This window comes from Chiroxiphia lanceolata, chromosome 4 (genome assembly GCF_009829145.1).
Source record: "Chiroxiphia lanceolata isolate bChiLan1 chromosome 4, bChiLan1.pri, whole genome shotgun sequence".
NCBI lineage: Eukaryota > Metazoa > Chordata > Aves > Passeriformes > Pipridae > Chiroxiphia > Chiroxiphia lanceolata.
The window spans coordinates 31,482,283-31,508,734 of NC_045640.1; the positions used below are offsets into that span (position 1 = coordinate 31,482,283).

The 26,452-nt window shown below is 41.8% G+C and overlaps 2 protein-coding genes across 9 annotated transcripts in view; one reads left to right on the top strand and one right to left on the bottom strand.

Moving 5' to 3' along the window:
- Positions 1–26,452, bottom strand: part of MTUS1 (microtubule associated scaffold protein 1) — a 132,995-nt gene that overhangs the window by 75,418 nt on the left and 31,125 nt on the right. For 3 of the 5 annotated variants that reach the window (XM_032686985.1, XM_032686982.1, XM_032686983.1), the window contains 3 exons: positions 21,972–24,142; positions 19,506–19,701; positions 428–586 (listed from right to left, as the gene is read on the bottom strand). In XM_032686985.1, coding sequence (XP_032542876.1) covers positions 428–586; positions 19,506–19,701; positions 21,972–23,954 — 2,338 coding nt within the window. In that variant the 5' untranslated portion in view covers positions 23,955–24,142. Of the gene's footprint in view, positions 1–427; positions 587–19,505; positions 19,702–21,971; positions 24,143–24,297; positions 24,392–26,452 lie in introns of those variants that run through there. The other 2 variants (XM_032686984.1, XM_032686986.1) reach the window with 2 other exon arrangements.
- On the top strand, positions 15,359–19,148 carry LOC116786423 (zinc finger protein 239-like). 4 transcript variants are annotated; one of them, XM_032686998.1, is made up of 4 exons: positions 15,359–15,477; positions 16,408–16,482; positions 16,727–16,777; positions 16,811–19,148. In XM_032686998.1, the coding sequence occupies exons 3-4, from the start codon at positions 16,750–16,752 to the stop codon at positions 17,656–17,658; spliced, it is 876 nt and encodes a 291-aa protein (XP_032542889.1). In that variant the 5' UTR covers positions 15,359–15,477; positions 16,408–16,482; positions 16,727–16,749; the 3' UTR covers positions 17,659–19,148. The 4 variants fall into 4 exon arrangements, with proteins under 4 accessions (XP_032542889.1, XP_032542885.1, XP_032542886.1 ...); XM_032686994.1 differs by having other exon boundaries at positions 16,727–19,148; XM_032686995.1 differs by lacking the exon at positions 15,359–15,477 and adding an exon at positions 15,750–15,789 and having other exon boundaries at positions 16,727–19,148.

The following is a 26,452-nucleotide window of genomic DNA, read 5'->3' on the forward strand; positions in this document are numbered from 1 at the left end:
TAAAACTCCGAAAGCATATATAATCCAGTTCAAAACAACATTTAGTATCAAAAAACCTGTGATGTGTTTTTCCAAATATTATGACAGGTAAACCATTCTGTTCAGAATTACCTCTTATTACACTACATGTAAACACTAGGAAACTCTTGCTCAAGACACACTGGTTTTGTAATCTTTCAGGAGACAGAAGAGGAGCTGTACCAAAACCTCTGCTCATCAAACCACAACCCAAGGCTCAAAGCTCCTTCAGACAGCATGTCTCAAAGAGGAAAACTCTCAGTTAACAGGCAAAAAACTAAGTCCTAGAACTAATTCTAGGAATTAACACAGGCCTTTGTCAGACAGGACTCCCTTCCAAGGCGATTTTTTCCAACAAGCAGTTGATATTGGCTATCAGTTAAAACCCGCAGCCCTCACAGATACTTACTGCTGAAAAGACTTCGCTCACTCTGAGTGCTGCTGACTGATGAGAGGCTAGGTGTTCTCTCAAGCACTTTCAATTTGGCAAGGGATTTACCAGAGCTAGTCCAGGAGGTTGGGGAATTTTTCACTGAGGCATGCTTCTCTCCTGGCAAAGATCCTATACCTGTCAATTAAGGGGGAAGGAGGAGGGAGAAAGAAGAACAAAAGGAGATGGAAAGAAGCTTAAACAATTGCTTCTTTTACACATATGCCTACAAATAAAAATATTTACACAGTAAAAAGCCATATAAAAAGGCTCAATCTACCTCATATTGACATGGTAAAAAATGCTGTAAATGCAGAAAAACAGTTCCAAGGATTTAAAGCATCATATTTTTCCTAAGAACCAAGTCAAGAGCTTTACAGACTGGCCTTCCAGACAGACATATGCACACAAAAGAAAGTCTTTCTTACATTGTCCTACTTCTGTGTGTTATGGTTTGCTGTACTGGCAATCCCGTAAAAATATAAATAACCTCCACTTCACAGACAATCCAAGAAATGATTCTTTTGTTTGTTCTTGCCCCCAAAACAAAGATTCCCACCCCCATTCCTCTCTAAAAGATGTTCCTGTGTTCCTTTCAAGAACACAGACAGCATGAGAGTACTCACATAATATACTTAAAACTGACTAGTTCTGCAGAACTAATTAAACAGCACTCCCACAACCAAGTTCTTAATGGCCAGCTGGTGCAGACACATTCTTATACTAATTCTGGTTTTCACTTGAGCTTGTTGAATACAAATGCCCAACAGCTAAGTTAATCAAACAGGAAAAGTATTATACAGGAGACAGGTGTGCCATCTTCAGGACAGGAGATTACTCTTGCACTACTAACAAAGCAAATACACTTTCTACAAGAAAATTTGAGTTTAGTCAAATTAAGCTTTTAGTTTATTTCTGAAAAGTGCACACCCAGATTAAAACTTCAATGGCCCAAAGGAAATAATGTACAAACAGACTTGTCTTGGCAGCTCTGAGTTGACACTTGGTAGCTCTGACGACAAAATCTTTATAGAGGCCTCTGAATATGGAGAAGAGGTTTTCATTTTTGTATAAAAACACAGACATTGAAGACAGGCTTATATATTTTTTTAAATATTTTGTTATCTATTATGATGAAATATATCTAAAATAGCTTAATTTCTGATGTCATCGTCATTTTCAAGTCTGACAGTTTATCTTACTTGAAAAGAGACAATTACAGTATTTCAGATTTCACTTTGAACAATCAGATTTCTACGCAAAGGGAATACCCTTCCCTTTATTCTTGTCACTATAAACCACATTTCAATTTTGCTTAAGATAAAATACTGCTGAACTATGACAGAATTAGCTAGTAATTCCACTTTATTCAACATCAGTTTTACTACAGGAACTCCACCCTTTAACACTAATGACTGAGAAACCTTCAATTTGCACCAAGAGCACGAAAGCATGACACTAAGAGGACTGCATTAAGTTTTAGGCAAGAACACACCCAATGTCTGCCTTGCAACAGTAGGTGGTGTGACAGGATTAGATAACCTGTCTCAAAACATCCTGCATCAAGTATGCAACAACAGGAACAGCACTGGTAAAGAAAGGTACGTCCAAGCTATTTTCTTCAGTTCAGATCAATTCAATAACAAAAGAGAACCCCCACATACAACATACACTAAACCTTCATTGGCATATTATGTAATACTGGTTACAGAGTATAACACACAAGCTTCAACGAGTCATTAAACACGCTTTGTGTCAAATCTCTCTTTGGAGGTGCACTTTTACTACTTGTGTAACTTTACTATACAGAACTGTGATTCTGTGTATGGCTTTACTGTAGCCTGCTATTAAACCTCTGAGACAAAATTATCAGCCATATTTCAGAACTTTTTGTAAGTTACTGCAAGGGACGCTTGAATATACACAACTCACTAAAGAGCACACAAGCTTTGCTGTTCTACGAGAACACCACAAACCACAAGCTCACACTTACTGAAAACACCTTTAAAACACAGTACTCCAGAAAACATATCTGAAATAATTTGTGTTTGACAAAAAAAATTTAAAATTTTTGTGACATCTGAACTTCATACAACAAATTAATAGCTTTATAAAACTTTCCACATTGTTTTTTAAAACCTTGTTTCATTATTCTGGTATGTTGATCAATTAATAAGTAATTCAGACCAGTCAGAAGTTCCTTTTCTAAATAGCTTCTCAGCAAAACAAGGCGCAACCCCCAAAAAAACCCAAACCAAACAACAACAAAAAAAACCCATCCCCCCAAACCAAACAAAAACCACAAAACCTCTCAAACAAACCAAAACCAAAAAGCAAACAGGAAAAAAAAGGCCGCTGTACAAACACCGCCTGTTAAGGTTGTATGACTTAGTGAGTTAAAGTTCTACATTTCAAAAGGTAGCTAGAGGAACAAATGCAGTTTATCAGGTGCATTTTATTAAAGATGAAGGCAGCATGTTTGATTGCTACTGTGTCGGACTTGTTCATCCAGTTCTAAACATACAGGAATAAAATCCCATTTCCTTCACCCTGATTTTCACTCAAGAAGGGTCAAAGCACATATGTAAAAATGCTCAGTCTTGTCTCGTACTGCATGTTCCCTACACATGATATGCAGCCAGCCAAACTTCTCTGCAGAAGCTGGAGTATGACAGTGCTCTGAACCAGCTGTGAACCCAAACCCATTCAGTGAGCACAGCAAGCTCTGGGACGTTGTTTCAGAAGCAGGTCAAACAGATGACATTTGCTCTTTCCTTAGTTCTGCTGCTTGGTACTTTCCTGTAAGGCTTCTATTAAAGTAATTACTCAAACACTCAAATACATTTTTCAAAAGCCCTGCTCAAGGGACAATTTCTTTCAGGTCATGACACAAGATCATTAAGCAACTACTCTAGGTGTTACTTCAACTAATAGTTTTACAAAGTACTTTTATAAAACAAATACTTTCCTTCCCTAAGAAAGGAGTTACACAGAACTAAATGCAAAGGTTTTAAAGACAGAAGCAGGAAGATACGGCATATAAACAAAAGTGCTGGAAACAAGCACAGAAGCAGGATATTTAGTGAACCATTATTACAAAGACAACAAGCAATAGCAAAGTAACAGGCTTTCATCAGTTATTTAATCTAGTCGCTGAAGCGGGATACTAGAAATACCACATTCCTCTACAATGAACTAATGAGTTGGCAATTCTTCAGAAAAAAGTCTCCATGCAACAACCATGTTACTTGAAGTGTGTTAAAATATCTCCTGTATTGGAATGGAAATAAGCAAAGAACAAAGCTCATTCTTCAAGAAGCTCTGAAGATAGCTTCCATATCCTTACTAAAATAATAATCCTCTCATATGAATCCCTCATAGGTGATTATTGTCAAGAAAAACTTAAAGCTAAGGCTTCCTTTAAATAGCACTGGAGTCTAAAATACTCAAATTGAGAGAATGTTGACACCAGGTAGATTGTAAAGTCAAAAACACATGCACAAATTCTGAAATTTCATGTCCACCATTTCAAACCAACACATTTCATATCTAGAGCTGAGCACTGAGCAACTGGCATTCACAGAGCCACATTATACCTAGAAATGAACGGTTGGAAGCCTTTCCCAAACATAAACTTTGGGCAGACGAAGTGCAAAAGGAGTTTTTTTTGAAAGATGCTTTTTGTTGTTGCTGGTTTTGTTTAACCCTAAAGCTAGCACTAACAGCTGGTTTGGCCTTACACTGCCTTATGTCTTGAAAATGTTGAATTTTGGATTTTTGCCTTATGCTTTTCAGATTTTTTCTGAGAATGTAAAATACAAAGGGCTCTGTTTTAAAAGTGCTAAACTTCTTAGCTTACAAAAAATAATTTTAAGCATGATGAAAAAGCCCAGTTTAAGCCTATGGTAAAGTCTTTAAAAACCATGAGGAGTAAACCTTCAAGAAAACATGTTGGTTTTTGGCATTTATTGAAAAGAGCAAGTAGATAATGGAAAGACAAACTGGACTTTGATATTGTTTCCAGCAGACTGATTCTAACAGTGTAAGAGTGCTTATGGTTGCCATTTTAAACACTGAAAAGCAGGAGCAATACTAACAGTTTTCTGATGGCTGCAAAGCTTCCGAGTTTGCCTGACTATGCATCCAGCAATATCAACTATACTATATATTATGCTATACACATTCCTTCAGGGAACAAAGAGTGGTTACAGCACATTTCATAATTCTAAAGGTAATGTCTTTCTAATTATCTCTCCCTTTTAAAGTCTCAAATTACTACCAAAATGGCAGGACACAGTTATGTTGCCAGTAATGGTCAACTGTTCAACCTAAACGTGGAAAAAACCAGGGAATGTCAAGTTACTGCTGGGTCTTCAAATATTTACAAAAGAGATTTACTTGTTTAGTGGATAACAGTTGGTCAGAGAACAGGCAAGATTCCATTCTCCATCTGATGGAGACTTCCACAGCATTCTCTCCATTCCTCTACAATCCTTAGACAGCTATCAAGAACCAGCAGCAAGCTAGTGCCAAAACCTTAACTGGGGTGCCAGCAGCCATGCAGGTAGGTATTCCTGTGTTCTTCCTCTTGCAGCTCAATATTCTTGGACTAAAACTGGAAAACTGATCATCAGTACTACAAAGCATTATATTAGCAGTTACCAACAACCAAAACAATCCTTTTTGTTCCCTAAAATGCTCCTATCATCAGAAGAGTGATTGGGTCATTTTCAGTTAAGGGAAGAGAGAGAAGACTAGTCACTCATGTATGCCTACCATTCAACTTCACTTTTCTCCCTTCCTATCTGCTCCAGTTTTGAAATGGGGCAGACTTCCTCACAGTTAAACCCTTCCACAATCAGAGAGACTCCTCCCTTTCCCATCTTCCCGCAGGCTCAACCTCTGTGAGGTTGTATGTGACCTCTCCAGCACCTAGAAACATCTCTTCCCTGGCCTCAAGTGTGAGCTCACACCTGATCTCTCACCTCCAGGGCCATCTGCCCATAATGCTGCCTGCTGGATTTAGTCAGGTTAAGGTTTTTCCTTTTGTAGACTGAACTAGAGCAAGCCCCACGAGAGATCATGTCTGCACAGTCATGCTGCCACCTCCTATGACCCCAGGCAGAGGCAGTCTCTGGACAGCAGGTAGCTTTACACCAGCTTCCCAGGCAGTTGCACAGTGGTGGCAAAGCTTGCTTGCTCTAGCTTTGCCAGGAGACTATTATAAGCTGTTCACATCCTGACAAACAAACCAACCCCAACCACTAGCTTTAACACAGCTATTGGAAAGTTCTGTCTGTTTAGGAATACTGGGCACAAGAAGTTGAATCAACATACTACAAGGGAAGCCGAGGCAAGAGAAGACTACCAACCCCATCCAATTATGCTTTTCATTATTGTCCAGCTCTTTAAGCCACAAACCCCTTCATGTGAGGCTCTGAAATTTGTTTGATAAATTGCAGCTTTTATACTCATGTCTGTGGGCAGGATGAGCTCGTTAGCCTTCTAGCAGTCATCCTAGGAGAAGGACAACTCTAACCCCAAACCCAGGCAGATGGAACTTGCTTAGCCCTGTAAGGCCATCCATCTAAGAGAAGGACACTCTAAACAAACCTACATACTAAGGATCTCGCTGTCAGCGTCCAAGCTCGCTCGGCCCTGACAGATGAACCTTAGGATTAAAGGGTGGGTTCAGTTCCACGCATACTGCGTCTCACCTAAAAATTCCACTGCGCGGGTTCAAAGGCCTTACCCACATTTGCAAAGCCCTGTAGTGACAGGCGAGGGTCAAAATGGCAGGTGAAAGGTGCACTGGCAGCCACATACCCAACCCTGCATGCAGGCGGTTCAGGATATTGGTCGTCAGAGACTGACCAGAGATGACAGTCTCTTTGGGCAGCACCCTGAATGACCAAGCAGCCTTTTCAAGGACAGCACTGCTTGCTCCACTCGGAGAGGGGCCTAGAAAAGGTGGCCTAAACAAAGCTCATCTCCCCTTTCACCTGGTTGGTTAACCGCAGCCAATGGGCATCTTCTACTAATGCGGTCACGCAAAGATCAAAAGACAAAGGCATGCACCTGCCTCCAAAGGTGTACCCAAATTGACTCTAGCATGATGGAACATCAGAACCATGCTTGATTCTGCGGATAGCGGACATCCTGAGTATCAGTCTGCCCTAATTGCTCACGAACTATCATGTCTCAACATCGACATTGCTGCTCTCAGTGAAGTTCGTCTCCATGAGGAAGGCAGCCTCTGAGAAAGGTGGTGTCAGTTACACACTCTTCTGGTCAGGTAAAGCCAGAACCGAAAGGCATCTCTCAGGAGTTGGCTTCATGATTAAAAACTCTGTTGTTCCCAAACTCAAAAATCTGCCGACTGGTCATTCTGATTGCATTATCTCCCTATGCCTTCCACTACACAACAAGCAACACGCTGTCGTCTTTAGTATATATGCCCCAACTCTCCAAGCTGACCCTGTTGAAAAAGATAAATTCTACCCCGACCTGTGCCGCCTTACCCAAAAGGTGCCTGCAGATGATAAGATTGTTATCCTTGGTGATTTCAATGCCAGAGTAGGAAAGAATTTTGAAGCCTGGAAAGGAGTATTAGGCAAGCATGGTGTTGGAAACTGCAACAATAACGGTCGACTTCTGCTAGAATTCTGTGCGGAGCAACAGCTCACCATCACTAACACTATCTTTCAACAGAAAAATAGCCTGAAGACAACCTGGATGCATACTAGATCTAAGCATTGGCACCTCATAGATTATGTCTTGGTGCGACAGAGAGATGTCCGCAATGTCCATCACACCCGCGTGATGCCTAGTGCAGAATGCCAAACAGACCATCGACTTGTGTGCTGTAAACTTAACTTCAACCTTAAGTTCAAGCCTAAAAGGGGCAGTATCCCAAGGAGGAGACTCCAAGTTAACAATCTCCAATCAGTCACAGTGAGAGAGAGATTCCAGGCAAACCTTCAAACTAGGCTCAAAAACCATTCCATAAATTCTATAGATGCCCCCCCCCCCCCCCCCGAAACACTCTGGGCACCATATTAAAAACAGCATCCTGCAGTCCTCTGTAGAATTCCTAGGGTTCTCCCTCAAGAAGAACAAGGACTGGTTTGATGAAAACAACCAAGAGATCCAGGAATTGTTGAAGAAGAAGAGATCCGCTCACCAAGCGCACCTTGCGCTGCCATCTTGTCATGTAAGAAAAGCTGCCTTTCGTCTTGCATGCAGCAAGCTCCAACAGAAACTCCATGACATCCAGAAAAAGTGGTGGATCAATCTAGCTGAAAAAACTCAATTATGTGCAGATACAGGTGATCACAGAGGATTCTATGAGGCCCTGAAAACAGCATACGGGCCTACATACCAAGTCCAAAGCCCTCTACTCAGTGCAGATGGTCAAACACTTCTGACAGATAAAACTTCCATTCTGAATTGATGGTCTGAACACTTTCAGACTCTTTTCAGTACTAGTTGTGTAGTCCAAGACTCAGCAATTCAGTACATCACACAGCAACCAGTGAAGTACGAGCTGGATACTGCCCCCACTTTGGGAGAAACCCTCAAGGCCATACAGCAGGTGAAAATTGGCAAGGCGGCTGGGGTTGATGGAATTCCACCTGAAATCTGGAAACATGGGGGCCTTGCACTCCATGTTAAATTTCACAAATTTGTGGTGCGCTGTTAGGAACTAGGCGAGCTACCATCAGACCTTCATGATGCAGTCATCATCACCTTGTATAAGAAGAAAGGAGATAAATCAGACTGTTCAAATTACCGTGGTATTACTCTGCTCTCCATTGCTGGCAAAATCCTGGCAAGAATACTTTTGAACAGACTAATACCTGCTATAGCAGAAGGAATTCTTCCTGAAAGTCAATGTGGTTTCAGAGCCAACAGGAGTACCACAGACATGGTATTTGTTCTCAGACAACTTCAAGAGAAGTGTAGGGAACAGAACAAAGGTCGCTATGTAACCTTTGTCGACCTCACCAAGGCTTTCGACACTGTGAGCAGAAAAGGTCTGTGGCAGATTTTGGAATGCTTAGGATGTCCCCCCAAGTTCCTTAAAATAATCATCTCACTCCATGAGGATCAGCACGGCCAAGTCAGATATGGCAAGGCACTTTCTGAACCCTTTCTGATAACCAATGGTGTGAAACAAGGCTGCGTTCTCGCACCAACCCTATTCACAATCTTTTTCAGCATGATGCTCCAAAGGGCCACAGTAGACCTCGAGGATCAGGACCGTACCTACATTCGATATCATACTGATGGAAGCCTTTTCAACCGAAGGTGACTGAAGGCCCATACTAAGACCTTAAAACATCTTGTCCAGAAGCTGCTTTATGCTGATGACGCCGCCCTTGTTGCCCACACAGAAGCAGCCCTGCAGCATTTAACATCCTGCTTTGCAGATGCTGCTGACCTCTTCAAGCTGGAAGTCAGCTTAAAGAAGACTGAAGTTCTCTATCAGCCTGCACCTCAGGAAGTCTTCCATCATCCCCATATCACCATTGGCCAATCAGAGCTCAAATCAGTTTAGCAGTTTAATTACCTAGGTAGCCTCATCTCCTCGGATGGTAAGATTGACAGAGAGATAGACAATAGGTTAGCAAAGGCATATAGTGCTTTCAGAAAACTCCACAGAAGAGCGTGGTGAAATAAACACTTAAAGAAAAGTACAAAGATCAGTGTTTACAGAGCCATTGTGCTGTCTACTCTGTTATATGGATCTGAATCATGGGTTATTTACTGCCACCACCTGTGTTTCCTAGAACGCTTCCATCAACGCTGCCTCTGTACAATCCTAAACATTCACTGGTCAGATTATGTGACTAATATGTCTGTTCTAGAACAAGCAGCTGTCACAAGTATTGGGGCCATGTTGCTGAGAACACAGCTGCGCTGGGCAGGGCATGTCTCCAGGATGAAGGTCCACCGCCTCCCTAAGATCTTGCTTTATGGTGAACTTGCCACCGGCTGCTGCATGAGAGGAGCCCCGAAGAGAAGATACAAGGACTCCCTGAAACAACATCTCAGCCTCGGCCATATTGATCAACATAACTGGTCTACTCTGGCCTCCAATTAGGAGGCCTGGAGACACACTATCTATAACACTGCTGATGCTTTTGAAAAAGCACGCAGGATCACTCTTGAGGAGAAAAGACAACGCAGAAAGAATCATACCTTGTAGAATATACCATCTAAGGAGTCTTTCTGCTGTGCCTTTTGCAACCGTCTATCATGTACTGGCCTTTTTAGTCACCAGCGTGCTTGTAACAAATGTGGGTAGAGCCCTTCCCAGATATTCGTTCGTGAAGCCTAGTCATGATGATGTTATCTACAAACCTTTGAAGTTTTCTGTCACAGGAGTTCCTTAGATGAAAGAGGAACCTCACTGTACCAAAACAAATATAAGTTTCTTCTGGAAGATAATTATTCCTATTTCTCTCCTTTACCTCTACCCTGAGAGAATTCAGAACTGAGCAGTACAGGTGAAGAGCTACTTAAGACACACCAGCATGTCCTTGCAAGTAAATGACTAGGTACCAAGAAATTCCCCTGCAGGGAAATTACTGCACACCTCCCTCCTAAAGGAGAATATTCTTATAGATACATCCACATTTCTGATAGCGTCGATATGTTGACTGTTAGTCTCTGCAAGTACAATCACGCTTCTTGCTACAGGTACAACACATTAAAACTTCAATGGGGCTAGTCACAGAATTGCCTGTAAAAAGTCTGGGAACATGGGTGAAAACTTTAATTCCCTAAGTATGATCAGTGACGGCGCCATAAACAAAGCTGACAGGATGATGTGCTACCTTCTGGAAGCCAGTAGAATATATTAAATGCCATGAACTTTGGAATATAAATAATTTAAGTTAATCCTCAAATGTTTCCAACTGCCCCTCTTCTTCTCCACCCCACTAAAACTCAGAGAACCACATCCAAATTATCCAGAGGTAAATCAACCAATTTGCTTTGAAATCATTCATTGCAACAGATCCCATATTGTCAGATACATTATTTCACTTTTACTCGTTTCTCACAGTCAATTTGACTTAAAAAGCTAAATAGGAAGTATTTTATTCCAAAGGGGCATTTTTATGATGAACCCTATGTATGGCTTACAAAAACACAAGCAGCATCTATCTCATAGTAAGAGCTCCTTGTTAATGAAAAGTAATAAAAGAAACTAGGTGCCAAAGTTATATTGAGTTTTTCTGCTAGTGCATGTAGTCAAATTGACAAAGCTGAATTCAGATGACATCATTTTATGTTTTCTTTCAGGCTTCAAATTATGAATTGACCATTCTGTAGCTGAATGACCAACATCTGGGGCAGGGCTTTAGAGATAAGTATTTGGCACAAGGATATATATTGCTCCAGGCAGCTTCCAGCAAACCATTCCTGTTGAGGACAGCCAGGAAGTGAAGGCAAAATGGACTGGAAACATTACCAGCAAGTCTGACTCAAGCAACCAGAAAAATGCTTCTAGGTCCTCACAACTAATGCCGTTTTCTGAATTCTCACAAACTCATCAACTGGACAAAAGTCCTTCTGGATACACTGTGTAAGTTTTCCCCCAGTTTATACTACAAATTAAAAGAGAACTGGTTATGAGATACAGCTATACAGTGGAGCCACTTAGGTGAACATGATGGAAGAGGGGGGTTGTGTCATACTATTAACTACAGACCTTATGCTCCATGGAGACCTATGTATCAGTTTTCTCCTTCCCACACCTCTGAATGGGAATATGTGAGTTTTAAGTTCACTTTTAACACAGGCTTTAATTACCGTAATGAAACCCTACACATGCATTAAAGAAAGAGAAACAGGGATGAAGTAATTTGGACTAAGAAGGACAAATAATGATCTTGGATAAGTTAGTGAATGAGGAACCTGCTTTTAGGATCCATAAAAGAAGCTGGCTGCCCTGCAAAAGAAAAGCATAAAAAGACTGGCTGAAACTATATTTTACACCTTATTTGCAGACCCTGGTGCATTCCAGATTTCTTTATGAGAAAGTATATGGAGACCCTTACTGTCTGCTCCAGGATTTTGAGGCAAGTCCTGACTGTTTCAGTCCAGAGAACCCGGAAGTTATGTTTGCCTTTTAAAATATTTTGTTTCCTCTTGGCAGCATGTCAATCCAACTTTAAAGAGTCACATGGTAGAAAGCAGGAATGATACAAGCTGAAAAATTATTTGCAGTAACTATATTTGGGTTAGCTCCTTGTTCAATATCAGAACAAAGACTCAAGGATTGTGGGAACGCTTCCTGGAACTACATTGTTATGGTTCTGCTTCACAAGTGTTGTGAAAGACTATACCAGAAAGTCCTGAATTACCAAGTTTATACATGTTTCCAGCTGTATGAAAACTGATTGAAACCATTTGGTTTCAATTTTCCATGTGAAAAGCTTTTCTTTGTGCAATAAACAGCAATAACAGTCATTAACAACTGAGTCTTAATCTGTCACTGCTTGTTCTGGTTTTAACTTTGGAAGCTTCTCTCAATTACACATTTAAGTGTAAAGTCAAGCCAAAATTCAACTGCAAGAATTTAGCAATTATGAACAACAAAATCATTTCAGAGTATCACTAAACTTACTGTGGTCTAATGCAACGTAAAAATATGTTCTATAGCATATGGGAAATTATTTTTCCCACACTTCAAACAGTTGCGGAACACAGGAAAAGTCCTTCAGTATGATCAACTTTTTATATGGAAAATGTATCACTTGTCCAAAATCTTCCTTAAGGAAACACAGAATTCATACTCTCAAGCTTCTCTCTATCCAAGCTTTCATTACTCTGGTTAAATGCTATGAAAATACTAGCAAGAGAAAGAGGTAGTACCACTGGATTAAATTAATGAAAATGATAAGTAAAGCACAGGGCCATAACTCTGCTAAAGGGATATCAGTGACTTAAATCAGAGACAAAAGGGTATCCAAAATGCAAAAAACTCTGCCAGAGGGCAAAAGACATTTTTGTTACAAAGATGATTTACATGGTTTCCATTGATTTCTGGAAGTCTTTAACATCAAGTAAGGAATATTATTCATGCTTTCGCATTCCCAAAGAATTTAAATTACAAATAAGGCTTGACAGAGCTGTCGTAGCTAAGACATCAAAAACAACGTGAAATTTCTTGGAGTGAAAAAAAATTTAAAGTAATGGTATCATTTTAAGGTAGAAGTTTTTAAAGATGGAGTTATAGCATATCAAAAATCTTACTTGCAGATAAAACTCCTTTCCTTTACATACATATAGGTAGGTGTTGTCAACAATAGGAGGAAAAAAGGCAGTGGTGAACATATACGCTTTTAGATGTACAGAAAATAATATATATTTCTATTTTATGCTGCTCAAACACAAATCAAACAATTTGCTCAAACAGTGGCTCAGTCACAGTGCTTCTGTTCAACTGCATGGATGGTAACATATGTTTGCTGGGGCAAGTTGACAGTAGATGATCTTGGAGTGATGTTCCATGGGACCACCAAAGCTCCTTGGCTTCTCCACTCCTCCCTTCAAGTGAGGCAAAGACATGACTTCCTAAACAATAATACTTCAACTATTATCAGGCCACTACTCCTCCACAGTGGTTATGGCTACACGATACTAGGTGGCTTTCTGGGAACAAAAACAATAGTTGCTTTCATTTCAAGACTGGTTCGAAGTCCTCAATCAGAGCTCCAGAATTACACACACAATCCAGTAAAAACCAGGTAACTCAAAATGTCTTACTCTGCATCTTGAAATTTAATGAGCATTTTCACTGACAGAAAACAAACATAAACAAAAGACATACTGCCTGCCATCCAGTACTACAAAAATTCACTTGCACTACCATGAAAAGTTAGCTGTACAGAATTAGATTTTTGTTTTAGAATGACTATGTCATCCTGTCTTATGGAGTAACAGAGACAAATAGTTCCAGAAATCATTTTAATAGCTTGCAACTATGACCTGATTTCCAGATTTGCTACAGAAATGAGGCTTTGTCATTTCACAAATCACTTCAGTACATCAAATCAAGATGGGCTTGCCTTTCAGTCAACCAATTTCTAATTCATCAAAAACTCCAAGTCCTGGGTAAGATACACCAATATTGGTGAACAGTCCTCAGCAGCCATTTTGAAATAAACTGGTTATTTCTAGCTTAACATGTTCTGCAAATAACCATGCAAAAATAAAATGTTTGAGTTATGAGCTCTGCTCTCCTTCTGCTGTCTCCTGTTCAAGAGAAAAATTGGGAAATTTCCTTTGAATTCATGCTTTTTATTGGCTAGTTACCACTCAAAACTTAAGTTTTACAAGGAGGAAAAAAAAATTACCAAAATTTCAACTCCTGACAAGTTTCAAGGATCTTATAAATGGTGTTTTATACACGGCACTTCTTCTTTTCTTTCTTGGTTAGAGAGGAGTTCCGAGCTTCCCACTCAAAACAGCCATGTGTGACACAATCCGCTGCTCAAAAGCTCTTGATTATTCTGAGAATAATACATACACTAGTGCTTTTTGGACAGATGCACTGCTTCTCTCCCTCTGTCACTCTGTACACACATGATGACAGAGCTATACTATCATTTCTCTTGTTCAGAGTATTTAATGGACTCACTATACCAACTTCTACTGCTGCCCAACAATCTAAATAGATAGTAACTGGATAAGAATTAGCTCCATATACATTAGTATCTCAGGAAGAAACAAATCTGTTAAGATTTGTACATTTTTAAGACTCAACGTGACAAATGTCTGAACAACCTAGTCTGAACTCAGTGCTGACCCAGTTACAGGCAGGTGGGTTGGACTAGGTGACCTTCATAAATCCTTTCTATTCTGGATTTAGCTAGTCTGTCTGTAGCCTGACGAAATCCCAAGAGCAAACAACTGTGCAGCTACTGAATGATTTATCTGGATGGGCTAAAGTTTAGCACCAGAACGTTCAAATGACTCAACTGGAAACAAAATAGTTATTCCTGCCAGGAATGCTTTAGCTTAAACAGACAATTGGGTTTGGTTCACAAACTACCACTTGGTCACAATAAGTGTATGTACAGTTTTACTTCAAAACCATTATAAACAGACAGGGTAAGCAGCAGGAGATGTGGTTTTACTTGAAAAGTGTGGTCATATAATACTGCAGGGCTTTTGTAGCAGGACACTCCCAGAATCCCACCATGTGCCCGAGAACATTGTCCAAACACTTCTTGAACTCAGACAGGCTTGGTGCTGTGACCACTTCCCTGGGGAGTATGTTCCAGTGCTCAACCACCCTCTGGAGGAGGAAAGGAAGAAACTTTTCCCAATATCCAACCTAAACCTCCCCGAGTCAGCTCCAGCTATTTCCTCGAATCCTATCACTGGTTATGAGACTGAAGAGATCAGTACCTGCCCCTCCGCTGCCCCTTCAGAGGATGTTAAAGACCTCAAGGAGGCCTCCCCTCAGTCTTCTCTTCTTCATGCTGAACAAACCTAATGGTCTCAGCCCCTCCTCATAAGGCTTTCCCTCCAGACCCTTCCTCATCCTCGTGGTCTTCTCTGAACACCATCTAATGGCTTAATGTCTATTTTATACTGTGGTGCCCAGGACTCGAGGTGAGGCCACCCCAGTGCAGAGAAGAGCGGGACAATCCCCTCCCTCGACCGGCTGGTGATGCTTTGCCTGATGCCCTCCCAGGACAGGGCTGGCCCTCCTGGCTGCCAGGGCACTGCTGACTCATATTCAACTTGCCATCGACTGGGACCCCCAGGTCACTTCCCGCAGCTGCTCTCCAGCCTCTCGTACCCCAGTGTATACACACGAGCAGGGATGCCTGGAAGAAGAGGAGGGATGAAGTAGGAGCAGTGCAGCAGGAGGAGGAGCAGCGGGAGGAAGAGGGGTAGAGGAGGAGGACCAGGAAGAGGAGGAGGAGGAAAAAGAGGAAGTTCGCCAGTCCACGGCTCGCTGTATGCTCAAGCCCCCACGAGCATCGCCCTCCAGCATCCCACAGGTGACCGGGGAAGGGGAGCTTGCCACAAATATCTTGGGGGGGGGGGGGGTGTCCCAGGATTTTTCTGGGGGTAGGGTATCTTTGGATCTTGCAGTACTCCAAAGCTGAGGCTCGAATGCCCCTTCGGAAGATAGTAGAGAGTCCCCGGGAGCTGGTTTTTTTTTTGGGGGGGGGGGGGGGGGGCGGCGGGCGGCGGCTGCCGGCATAGCCCCGGCGGTGGGCGGAGGGATGCAGGTTCCGTCACCGCGGTGAGGGTTGGTCTTCCTGGGTCAGGCACCGCCGCCTCCATTGTTAGCCCACTACCGGCGGCAGGTGGGGGACACACACACACTCTCACACATCGGGTTTTGGGACCCACAAGGAGAGCCGGGTTGGGCAGGAACCCCGGGACCCCCAGAGTGGGGAGAGCGGAGAAGGGCGGTACCGGAGCTGGGAGACCCCCGACAGCCTGGAGGTGGGGGGAGCCCGGAGAAGGGGGAGCCCGGAGAGAGGTGACCCCCGGGATTTCCGGGACTCCCAGCAGCCTGCAGGGGGGACTCCAGAGACGGGGCCCCCCAGGGAGCCCAGCATACAGAATCAGAGTCAAGGGAGAAGGGAGCCCTGAAGCCCCCAGAATCCCTAAGCGGGACCCCACAGAGGAGAGACTCCCGATATTCAAGAGACCACCAGCAGCCTAGGCAGGGCAGGGACCCCGAAGCGCCGGCACCCCCAGTACACACGGAACCCCCAGCAGCCCAGACAAAGGGAACCCCCAGAATTCCAAAGTTGAGACCAGAGAGGGAGAACTCCTAGGAGGGCTTTTCGGGGCTGAATCCTGGCATTTTGGAGGTCTTTAGGGACACAAGATAGCTGCTGACTTCTAGATATGAACTTGGGCAAGAGGACCCCCCAATTCAATGCACTCACATATTGTTTTCTCCCCCAAAACAGGATTTCTCATTCCCAAACCTTGACCAGATGGAGGAGGAAGCTGGGAGGAAAAGGAAGATGCTACAGGACACCCAGGTAGGTGAGGAGGAAGTCATTCCACCTTTCCCCCTCTGTTCTCCTTCATCTTCCAGCCAAGCATCACCCCCAGCTGCAGGACAACCCTGGTGCTGATGCCGTCCTGCTCGGGACAGATTTGGGGGGGGCGATCTCCTTCCCCTTCCCTCTGGCACCAAGGGAAATCCCCTTCCTCTTCTTTCTTCCTTCCTCTCCTTGTTCCATTTCTTTTCTTCTTCCTTTTTCTCGTTTCCTTCCTCCCCAGGCAACGAACTGAGGGCAGAGACCATGGAGGACAAATCTGCCTGGCAGAACCTCGCGGAAGAGGCTGTTTTGAATGGCTCCACTGTGCAGGAAGCCAATGGGGAGGAAAAGCCACAAACATTCCCCACAGGAAGCAGTTCCAAACCTAGCACACAGGGCTCTGAGGAGGAGAGCCCCACCTTTTGCCAGGAAGGCGGCCGGAGCTTCAGCCAGAGCTCTGACCTGGTGGTCCACCAGCGGCTTCATGAAGTGGAGAAGCCCTACAAGTGCTTGGAATGCGGGAAGAGCTTCAGGCAGAGCTTCCACCTGATTCGCCACCAGAGCATCCACACCGGGGAAGGGCCCTATAAGTGTTGTGAATGTGGGAAGAGCTTCAGTGATGGCTTCACCTTTGCCGCCCACCACCGGGTGCACACAGGGGAACGGCCTTACAAGTGCTTTGAATGTGCGAAGAGCTTCAGCCAGAGCTCCAACCTCATCACCCACCAGCGCCTGCACACCGGGGAACGACCCTACAAGTGTCCCGACTGTGGGAAGAGCTTCGTCCGCAGCGCTGACCTTGTAATCCATCATCGTATCCACACTGGGGAGAAGCCCTACGAGTGTCCTGAGTGCGGGAAGAGGTTTCGGAGCAGCTCAATTGCCAACAGGCATCAGAGGACGCACACAGAGGAGAGGCCCTATGAGTGTCCTGAGTGTGGGAAGAGGTTTCGGAACAGTTCTCATCTCATCAGGCATCAATGGGCACACACGGGGGAGAGGCCCTACAAGTGTCCCCAATGTGGGAAGAGCTTCAACCAGAGCTTTACCTTGATCAGACACCAACAGACTCATCAAAAAAGGAAGCCCTATAAGTGCCCCAACTTCAGAACTTTGTCCACTGCTCCAACTTCATCACCCATCAGAGAACCGACCTTGGATTATCCACAGTGACCCAGGTTGGGTAGGTCTGGTGACCCCCAATCCAGGTTGTCCATGTTGGGCAGTGTATTGGGTTTGCGTGGATAGGTCTTGGGCTCAGGGGGCTACAGGGGTGACTTCTGTGAGAAGCTGCCAGAAGCTTCCCCCATGTCTGATTTGCATCTGTACAATGTTTATAAAGAAGCAATGGACCATGTTTAAAAATTCCCTTGGCAAGGGATGGAAAAGTTAACCTGTTATAGTTTAACACATCAAATTCTACTTTGTGTTTTGTAGCACAAAAACACTGCATAAGCAAAATAAAGAGAAAGATGTGCTAGGAATAGTGGGCTAAAACAGGGGGCTGTGGAAAGGGCATGGAGAAAAAAAAAAAATTTCTTCTCATGTGCAGCATTAAAGTTCCAGTCTCATCAGATTATAGCGCAAGTTTGAAATGTTAGGGTGATACTTTATGCTTGTAATTTAAGTAGCCTTTTTCCAATAGGAAAAACCTGGAAAATATTCTACAGACTACTGTAATTTCAACATACAATAAATGAGTTATGGAGGGACATATTTAGCTTAGAAAAACCCAGGGGAGTAAAGGTTTTCATTTTCAACAGCAAATGACTTCTGCTTCTTCGGAAAGTGCATCTGATTTTGTTATTTTTTTTTTTCATGAAGTGAAGAAGTTAGTCCTATAACCCAGCTATACTTATATTTATTTCTAGTGACCATGTCATAAATCTAATCTGGATTAATAACCTAAAGGAAAAATATACATCTAGATCTATATCCATCTCAGTTCTTCCTGTCTGTAATTATGGCCTTAGAAAGCTCTATGTTGGTATTTAGAGAGGTGATGAGTTTTCCAAGGAAAGGGTAGCTTACAGTTTGGTACCTAGTTCACTGAGCAAGTGCCTCACATTAGCAAGGCTCAAATCAGAGAATGGACTATATCCACTTTTTTTGAAGGACTCATCCCATAAAGGACTACAAATACAGATTTTATCACACTTCACCACCTGTATATAATTAAGAAGGGTATTTTGGACTGGTTTAAAATCTTAGATTGAGTGGGTTAAAAAAAAAAAAAAAAGAACAGGTTTTACTGGGTATAAATGGGTGTGTACACTTTCCACATTACAGTGCATTGTAGTGTAGCCATTTATAGCCAGGCTACCTTTGCAGCTAGTTACACTGCCACACTTGCTTAAAAAAAAAAACAAAACCAAACAAGCACATAACCTACAAGAGGACTTCTGAATCTCTACAGTTACAGAACATAGTTCCCAGTCATGAGATTTGAGCAGAAGCCTACAGACTAGATGTGAGATTCCTCCCTGCCCTTGGTATTAATCAGTTTGAGATTAATTAGCAGCTCAAGCAGTAGTCTCTCCTTCAATTGCACTCTCTCTTTTCTAGAAACTATAGAGTTGTATTAAAATTAGGTTGAACAAAGTATATTATGACCTGAAATAAGGGCTCACTCCCACTGGAACAGAATACAGTTGCTTATCGTACGAGCTTTGTACCCGAGTCCTGTATTTTCTCCTCTTCTCTTTAAAATAATTTTAGTTGTAATTTAGCAAAGTCCTATTATATAACCAAATTATAAATATTTAAGTATCGATTCTTCTTGTAGCACTACACCCTCTTAAACTCATTCCTTACAAGATGAGATTTTACAGTTATGAGGTGTGACCTGCCTTTTTTTTTGACCCTGTATCCTGCAATTTACAATTTAAACAGAACTGTATTTAGCACCAAAAATACAACTCTGTACCATCCTAAAAGTTCTGTCAGAAAGTACATTAAATATGATACCACTTAACCACTTTCTTAAATGAAGGTAATATTCCAGTGAAAAATTCTCTTACCGGAGCTTGCTGACAAAAGAGCTTCCTTGTGAGAAGGTGTTTTAACAGTGCTGGTAGTTTTATTTTTACATCCTCTATTCAAGGTCAACACAGATGGCACCATTTTAGCCTTGGGAGTGGATACACTTTGTAGTGCGATTGGGTCTTTCTTTGGTATGTTTTTCCCTTGAGTTGTCCCATCTTTCACAGAAGGCATCTGTTTTAAGAAAAAAAAAAGAAAACCCAAAAAACCAGTAACAATACATCCCACTCACCACCACTGTGAGAAACTGAAGATCTCCCTTTGCAGCATCTGTAATGAAATACTGACCACCCAGGCATGGGATATGCTTAGTTAGTCTCCATCACAATGTCCACATCAGCAGTTCAGAACCTCAAGGATCATCTCCTAAATGGCCTTCAGCAACACAAACCTATTAGTTTGAAGCTAATCACTCGTAATGACAAACAGACTAAAAAGAGGTTACAGAGGTGATTTTACATCAGAATTTCTTCCTCTTCCTCCCCAAACTCTAATTAAGCAGTTCCATTACATGACTACACCTAATCTCAAGATCTTTACCAACAAGCTATACATATTTAACACCCTGAGAAGTTAGTTGTCCTGTACTACCTGAAATGTCACAACCATTACAGCAGCCTCTTGATCTAGGTCTTATGTCACAACACAGAAACAGGTTAAAATTTTTCAGGTTGAGGTTCCATAGATAAAAATAAATTCAGGAGTGGACATGGGACAGGTTTAAAATAACTGGTTTATATGTATGAAACATCTACATTTCATACAGAATTCTTGTTACAGCTTATACACTCACTAATTCATGACCACTCTTGATGTACAGTCAAACCTATATAAAGGCAAACTCATAAGACTGTACAGCTCTTTATATGCTTTTCTGTGACTCAAGTCAATATGCAGCAATTTGGTCATCCTGCTGCTCTTTCAACTTTTGACTCCAATCCTCATCTTCATTTTCAGATGTTAATCTATTGTTTTCAGACGACCACTTACTAAGTTTAGTCCAGCTGATTTGTCTACTGTATATCATTTATAGAAATTGCTCTATCGTTTTTCCAGGCACAAGCAGAACAATTAATATCACAAAGGTCTCCATATTGACAATGGGGTGAATGAAAAGCATTCTCTTCAATCCTCAGCACCAAAAATAAGGACGGAAGCAGAATCCAAGCTCTTAAAGACTTTAGAACTAAAACAGACCATTCTTGCTTTCATGCTTATTTAGGTTTTCAAGTTAGATTATTTACTCTAATAAATAGTATTATTTATTAATTTCTGGTGTAACATTTCAAAAATGGATAGCTGCTTCTGTTTTACCTAAGAGCTTCCTCCATATACTGAGCTTTACTGGAATTTTTCTGGCAAATCACTAAAACGTGTCAAAAATTCAGACTACACCAGTTTTACCATTAATAGCTGCTGCCTCCATTTCACCGATTTAACAAAAGCTGTTGAACCCACAAATCAGCAACAGGAGAAACTCCATATAGCACCAAGACTCCAACTCTGTGTCCCTACCATACATTCTGAGATCCTGGGCAACCAAACCCCAACGCTCTGCCCCTTTTCTCACCATTCCTTTTCTTTTATCCTTCTTTCAAGAGTATTTGAAAGCAGCACATTTCTCCTGACAGGCAGCTGACTCATCCAGAAGTATTTCCCAGCCAACCAGCACATGCATACCTCCCGGCCAGGAAGTTTACACCTTCCAGCTGGCTGACTGCCCAAAACCAGGTATATGCCCTCTGCATGAGAAATATTTCCTGGCTACTCTTAACTATTCTAACGAGTCCTGGTTCTACTTCAAACAAACAAACTCCCAAATTATTCAAAGGAGACAGTGAAATAAAATGTTTCACCAAGTCAATGGTCTTTGGGTTTTGTGTGACTTAATGTTAGTGTTAATATATGCACAACATTTACATAAGTAATTTTAAAAAGTGTAATTTAGTTCTAAAGCACATATGGAAGGAAAAGAAAATACTGAAAACAGCAATTTATCTCTAATGTCTATTTAAAGTTACAGCACCACTAGAATTATCTTGAAAAATGTGTGTATTAAAAGCTATATTTAGAAAATCTCACCAAATTAAGCTGTGAAATTTTACAAGTTTGACTAAATTAGGACTTGTTTGCTTTTATTAGGCATCGTGCACCAACTGCATTGTCTGTAAAAGACTTTACTAAAAAAAATTTTACATCATGGAATAAGATGAAGATGGAAGGACACTAAATCACAATTGAGGCCAAGTGCAACCAGTTGAAAGTAAATCAGTATTTCTTAATTTCCTTTATTAGGGAGAGACTTCACCTGGGAAATCAACATTACAGTTACATTTGTAGAAACAAAGGCCATTCCACAGTTTCCATTCAGCACTGTGCAATGCCAAATTTCCTTTTTCCAAATGTACCAAACATACAATAAAGTATGAAAGATAAAAACTTACCAAAGGAACAGAGTGCATGTCAAACGTTTCATTTGCCACATCTTTTACCAAGGTCACTTCCAGAAGCATTCCCATATTGGTGCTTTGCTCTTTTTCACCTCCAGCTGGGTCAATATCTTGAGCACAAGGCTGCATTAAGGAGTCTGAACTTTCCATTTTATCATTTAGCATCTCTTCCGAGCTCCCGACGCATGTTGGAAACACAGCAGAAACCAAGGAGCACGCCGAATGGGTAGCGCTTGCTTTGTCAGTGTCTTCAGGACTTTGCTTTAATGCAGGTGTTTTTGAAGTTTTGTGGGAAGCGTTTCTGGGAGGTGTTGTGGCATGTACAACTTGGTTCGTGAAGAGGCGTTTGTTAAGATGTAGCTTATGGGGCTTATTTACAGGCAATTCCACTTTTGAAACTTTAGCTAGATCTACTGTCTTTTTCAACACTTTTATAGAGGACAATTGCCTTGGGGAAGCAACCCGTGAAGGTGAGGAGACAGCTGACAGCTGGGGGGACTGGGGAGACTGTTTTAATGCTGCGCTGTCTCTTGGCTGTAGCACAGGTCTAGACACAACCTTTGGCTTCACATTCTTGAAATCAGGTTTGGGAAAACTAACAATCTCCGATTTCTTTGCTTTGGTTATTGTTGACACAATAGAAGACCTGCCCACTGGTTTTCTTACAGTTTGATCTGAACTAGCTCTAAACGCAGACCTTTTATTATGTCCTCCTACAAATGTCTCATTTGGTCTTAGTTTAGGAGACTTGTCTCCAAGTTCTTCCAAAGCTGAAACAGAAAAAGTTCTATTTTTTGATCGCTCTTTAGGGGTTGAAGAACATAGAGCAGAAGCACTTTCATCAGCCATAGGACTGAAGACCACAAAAGTTTCTTCACATTTCAGGTCAGGTATAGCAGTCCTCTTTAATTTTGGTACACTGCAAGATACAGAAGGGATGTTGTGCATATCCTGAAGAGCAGCATTTCCAGAGATACTCTGTTCTTTGGTTAAGGGTTCACTGGTTTTCTTTGATACTTGTTCTCCATCCATTTTATCTACTGGGAGAAGGTGCACATTATTTACAAGACTATCTACGCACATTTCAACATTGGAATTCCCAGTTTCATCATGGTCAGAAGTATCCTGCAAGGATTTCACTTGGTCATCTTCATTAATATTAATGCATGGTGACAATGCATCTCGTCTATAAGGACCTATACATTCAGCAGCTAGTTCTACAGACTGTGCTTCTATTTCCTGTGATTCTTTATCAGTCTTGATAGCATTTTTCAGACAGTGTTCGACACCTGCAGAGATGAAATTAGGTGTTCTTTCTGAGCTGGTTCTATCAGATTTCTCTCTTGTACATATTTCAGAAAAGATTAGTGTTTCTCTCAGATGCATATCATCATTTTGATCAGTTCCCAGAGTTTCACCTGTAACATTAGTAACATCCAATGTGCTCAGGTGGCAGCATGCCCTGTCATTTATCAGGGACTGCATGTTCTGCTCTGAAGCAGGAAATGCTACTCCACACTTAGAGTCTGTCTGACTGTAAGGCACTGTGTGTCTGATACTCTGATTTTGCATTTTTACCATAACAGCATCACCTTTCAAGAAGTTTGTTGTTGCTTTCAAGTCACAGTTCAAAGGACACATGCAAGTCTGTTCAGTGACAGAAGACTTGCAAGCAGCATCTGCATCTCCCAACAGATCTCCTGTGCAGTTGTATCTGCCAGGTGTCTTCTGCAGATCAAGTACTTCAATACACTGCTGTTTTAAAAGAATACTTCTGAAGTCACTCGTATTTTCAAAATCATCTTCATGCTCAGCCACTATATTCTGGTCAGTTGAATTGCTGTGTATCTTGGTGGCACAATTCTTTGAGGAAGGTGTAGCTCTGTCACGTGCGTAGTTATTTCTGTTTTCATCCCTTATAAGTAAGGAAGACTTCAAGCCATTCTTTGCTTTGTCATCTGACTTCCCAACATTCATTTTGAAGGCTAAACTTCAAACCGTTTTCATTTTATACTTATTTAAAATCTCAGAGAATGCAGATTCTTCTGAACTTAGCAAAAAAAGCCCCAAACACAACAGCTTTTCCCTAGAATGTGTCAATTGTCCTGAACGATATTTGAAAAGCAGTTCTTTGTTTTCATGTTTCCCAAGAGGATTCAAATGTTCTGGAATTAAAAAGAAATTAAAAACAATTAGCCAATTAGGATTTTAAGACAGTAAACACTTTTAAACTCCTAGTCATTGAATCAAGTGCAGATATTTTGACCAATTTTCTTAAGCAAATAATGATTTTACAAAGGTGTCATCCATGCACACTTACCTTCTCAAGCTGTTTCCACTTCTGTGACTGCCAAGCAACTTTGAAGTCTTTGGTCAGTTGCAGTCAAGTGCAACTTTAGGGCTACATTCTCAAATCTTTGGCTTGCTTGGCTTTCATACAAGAAAAAAAAAACAACCCAAAAGATCTGGCTCCTCAACAGGGAAAAGGTATCCGAAGGACTACATGACAGAATGAACCATCATTTTCCCCTCTTTCAATAGCAGATACCCAACAATAGGGCACGGCTCCCCACATAGTGTGTAGCCAAGCTGTGAAGCGTTTTACTGCAAACTGCTTGGAAGCCAAGAGCTTACGTGGGCTCAAACATAAGCAGTCAAGAGCCATGTTAAAAAACCAACCAAACAAACCAACAAACAAACCAACAAACCTGTCCAAAACTGAACACCAAACTGACTCGAGATGCATTCAGTCTTGAGCTGCAAGCAGCCAGGGAAGAATCACTGCACGCTCATCCTGATCTTACACTCTTCCCTCAGCATTCAGCCCTGGTTACTGCTGCACATGGTTCACAGCGTTAGGCGGATCTTCAGTTTGACCACGTCAGGTTGCATGCATGTTCTTATACACAAGTTCGCGTGAAGACAGGAAATAGAGATCTATATTGTAATGATGATGAAATGCTGCTGTAAAAGCTCAGGTCTACAGCAGAAATAAGAGCAGCAACATAGGAGCAACAATAAGAACTGCAGTGAAGAAAAAGTTCAGTGCTTATCCCTCAATGCAGAGCCCTAACAACCCCAGAGAGCAGTTCTTGTCTGAACTGAAGGTTTTCTTCCTGCCTTTTGAGGAACCAATGCATAGCAGAGGCAGCTCAAGGTCTTCTAAGAGTTAAGACACCTCAGATAAAAAAGAGAGGATAGGGAAGTTCATGATCTGGGGTACACCAGCACACTTCCCACATGCTGCTGGAGTAGCCAACCAGTAGATGCACGACACCCCTGCAGACTCACTTGGAGAGCAATTTCATACCTAGTAGCAGCCTCCATCTTCTATAAAGACAATTAGCCAAGTGAGGAAACAATTCCAGTGTCCTCTCCAGCAGAGCAGAGCCACATTACCTCATCCAAAACCCTACAGGAAGGTGGGGGTGGCAGGATGGACATGGACAGACAATGCAGGACAGTGGACGACACATGGGATGGAGATGCACAAATAAAAAAAACAGTAAAGAAGAGGTCTTGCAACATATAGTGACAAGTTTCTAGCAAGCATTAAGACTGCACAGAAATACCAAAACCACAAGGACATAAATGAGAGATCAAACTGTCCAAAGCAGCTGGATGACCTCCATAGCACAATTCCATATGAAAGACTCCAAGTACCAAAAATGAGACTAGAGATATGGAGAACTTCAGACTTAAAAGATATAGTTGCAGCAGGGTGGAGGATCTGCCAGAAAGAGGGCTCACTTACAAAGCAATAAAGCCTAAATAGGCAGAACGAAGTTCACTGGATCCAGCAAGGGAATCTGGCTGAGGATGTATTCATTGGCAAAGGTCAGCTTCCCAACTGAAGGACAACTGGACAAGTGTTGAACACTATCACACATCTGGAATTAGACTCCACTCTCCAATCAAAGAGCAGGAAGAAGGATATTTGCCATCAAAAACAGTGAGCAAATAGGTCAACGGTGCTTAGCTAAAAATGCAGCCATCAGAGTGTGGCATCCTCAACCAAGGATACTGATGTAATGACATATTTGAAATTTGGTGTGAAGAAAGCAGCAGGACATGAACATCACGATTCAATATACAGCATGGGCAGAATAATTCATAATTCACATAAGAGTTAAAGTCTGAAGTTATTTGACTGTTTGAACTACGGTGACAATACTGGATGCAATACACCAAGACAGGTCAAGGAGATTGCAAGATCAGAAAAGATGTAATAACAATACTAAAAATAGATTTCTGCTAGAGCAACGCTGATTAGGCACGTAGTAGAATAATTCTGTGATCATATTTTTGTAAAATGGAATCAATGACTGCTTTGGAAAACAAGTTTGCCATGAGAAGAGAAGCAACTCTTGATTTGTTCTTTAACAAATAAGTTTAAAGCCTCGCAAACCATATAAGCCATTTTTTAGGAAACCATAGCAGGGGAAAGAAAACAAACTGTTATTGGCAAGTACTTT

Coding starts and splice junctions, on each gene's coding strand:
- LOC116786423 (XM_032686994.1), top strand. CDS start 16,750: ATGGAGGACAAATCTGCCTGGCAGAACCTCGCGGAAGAGGCTGTTTTG.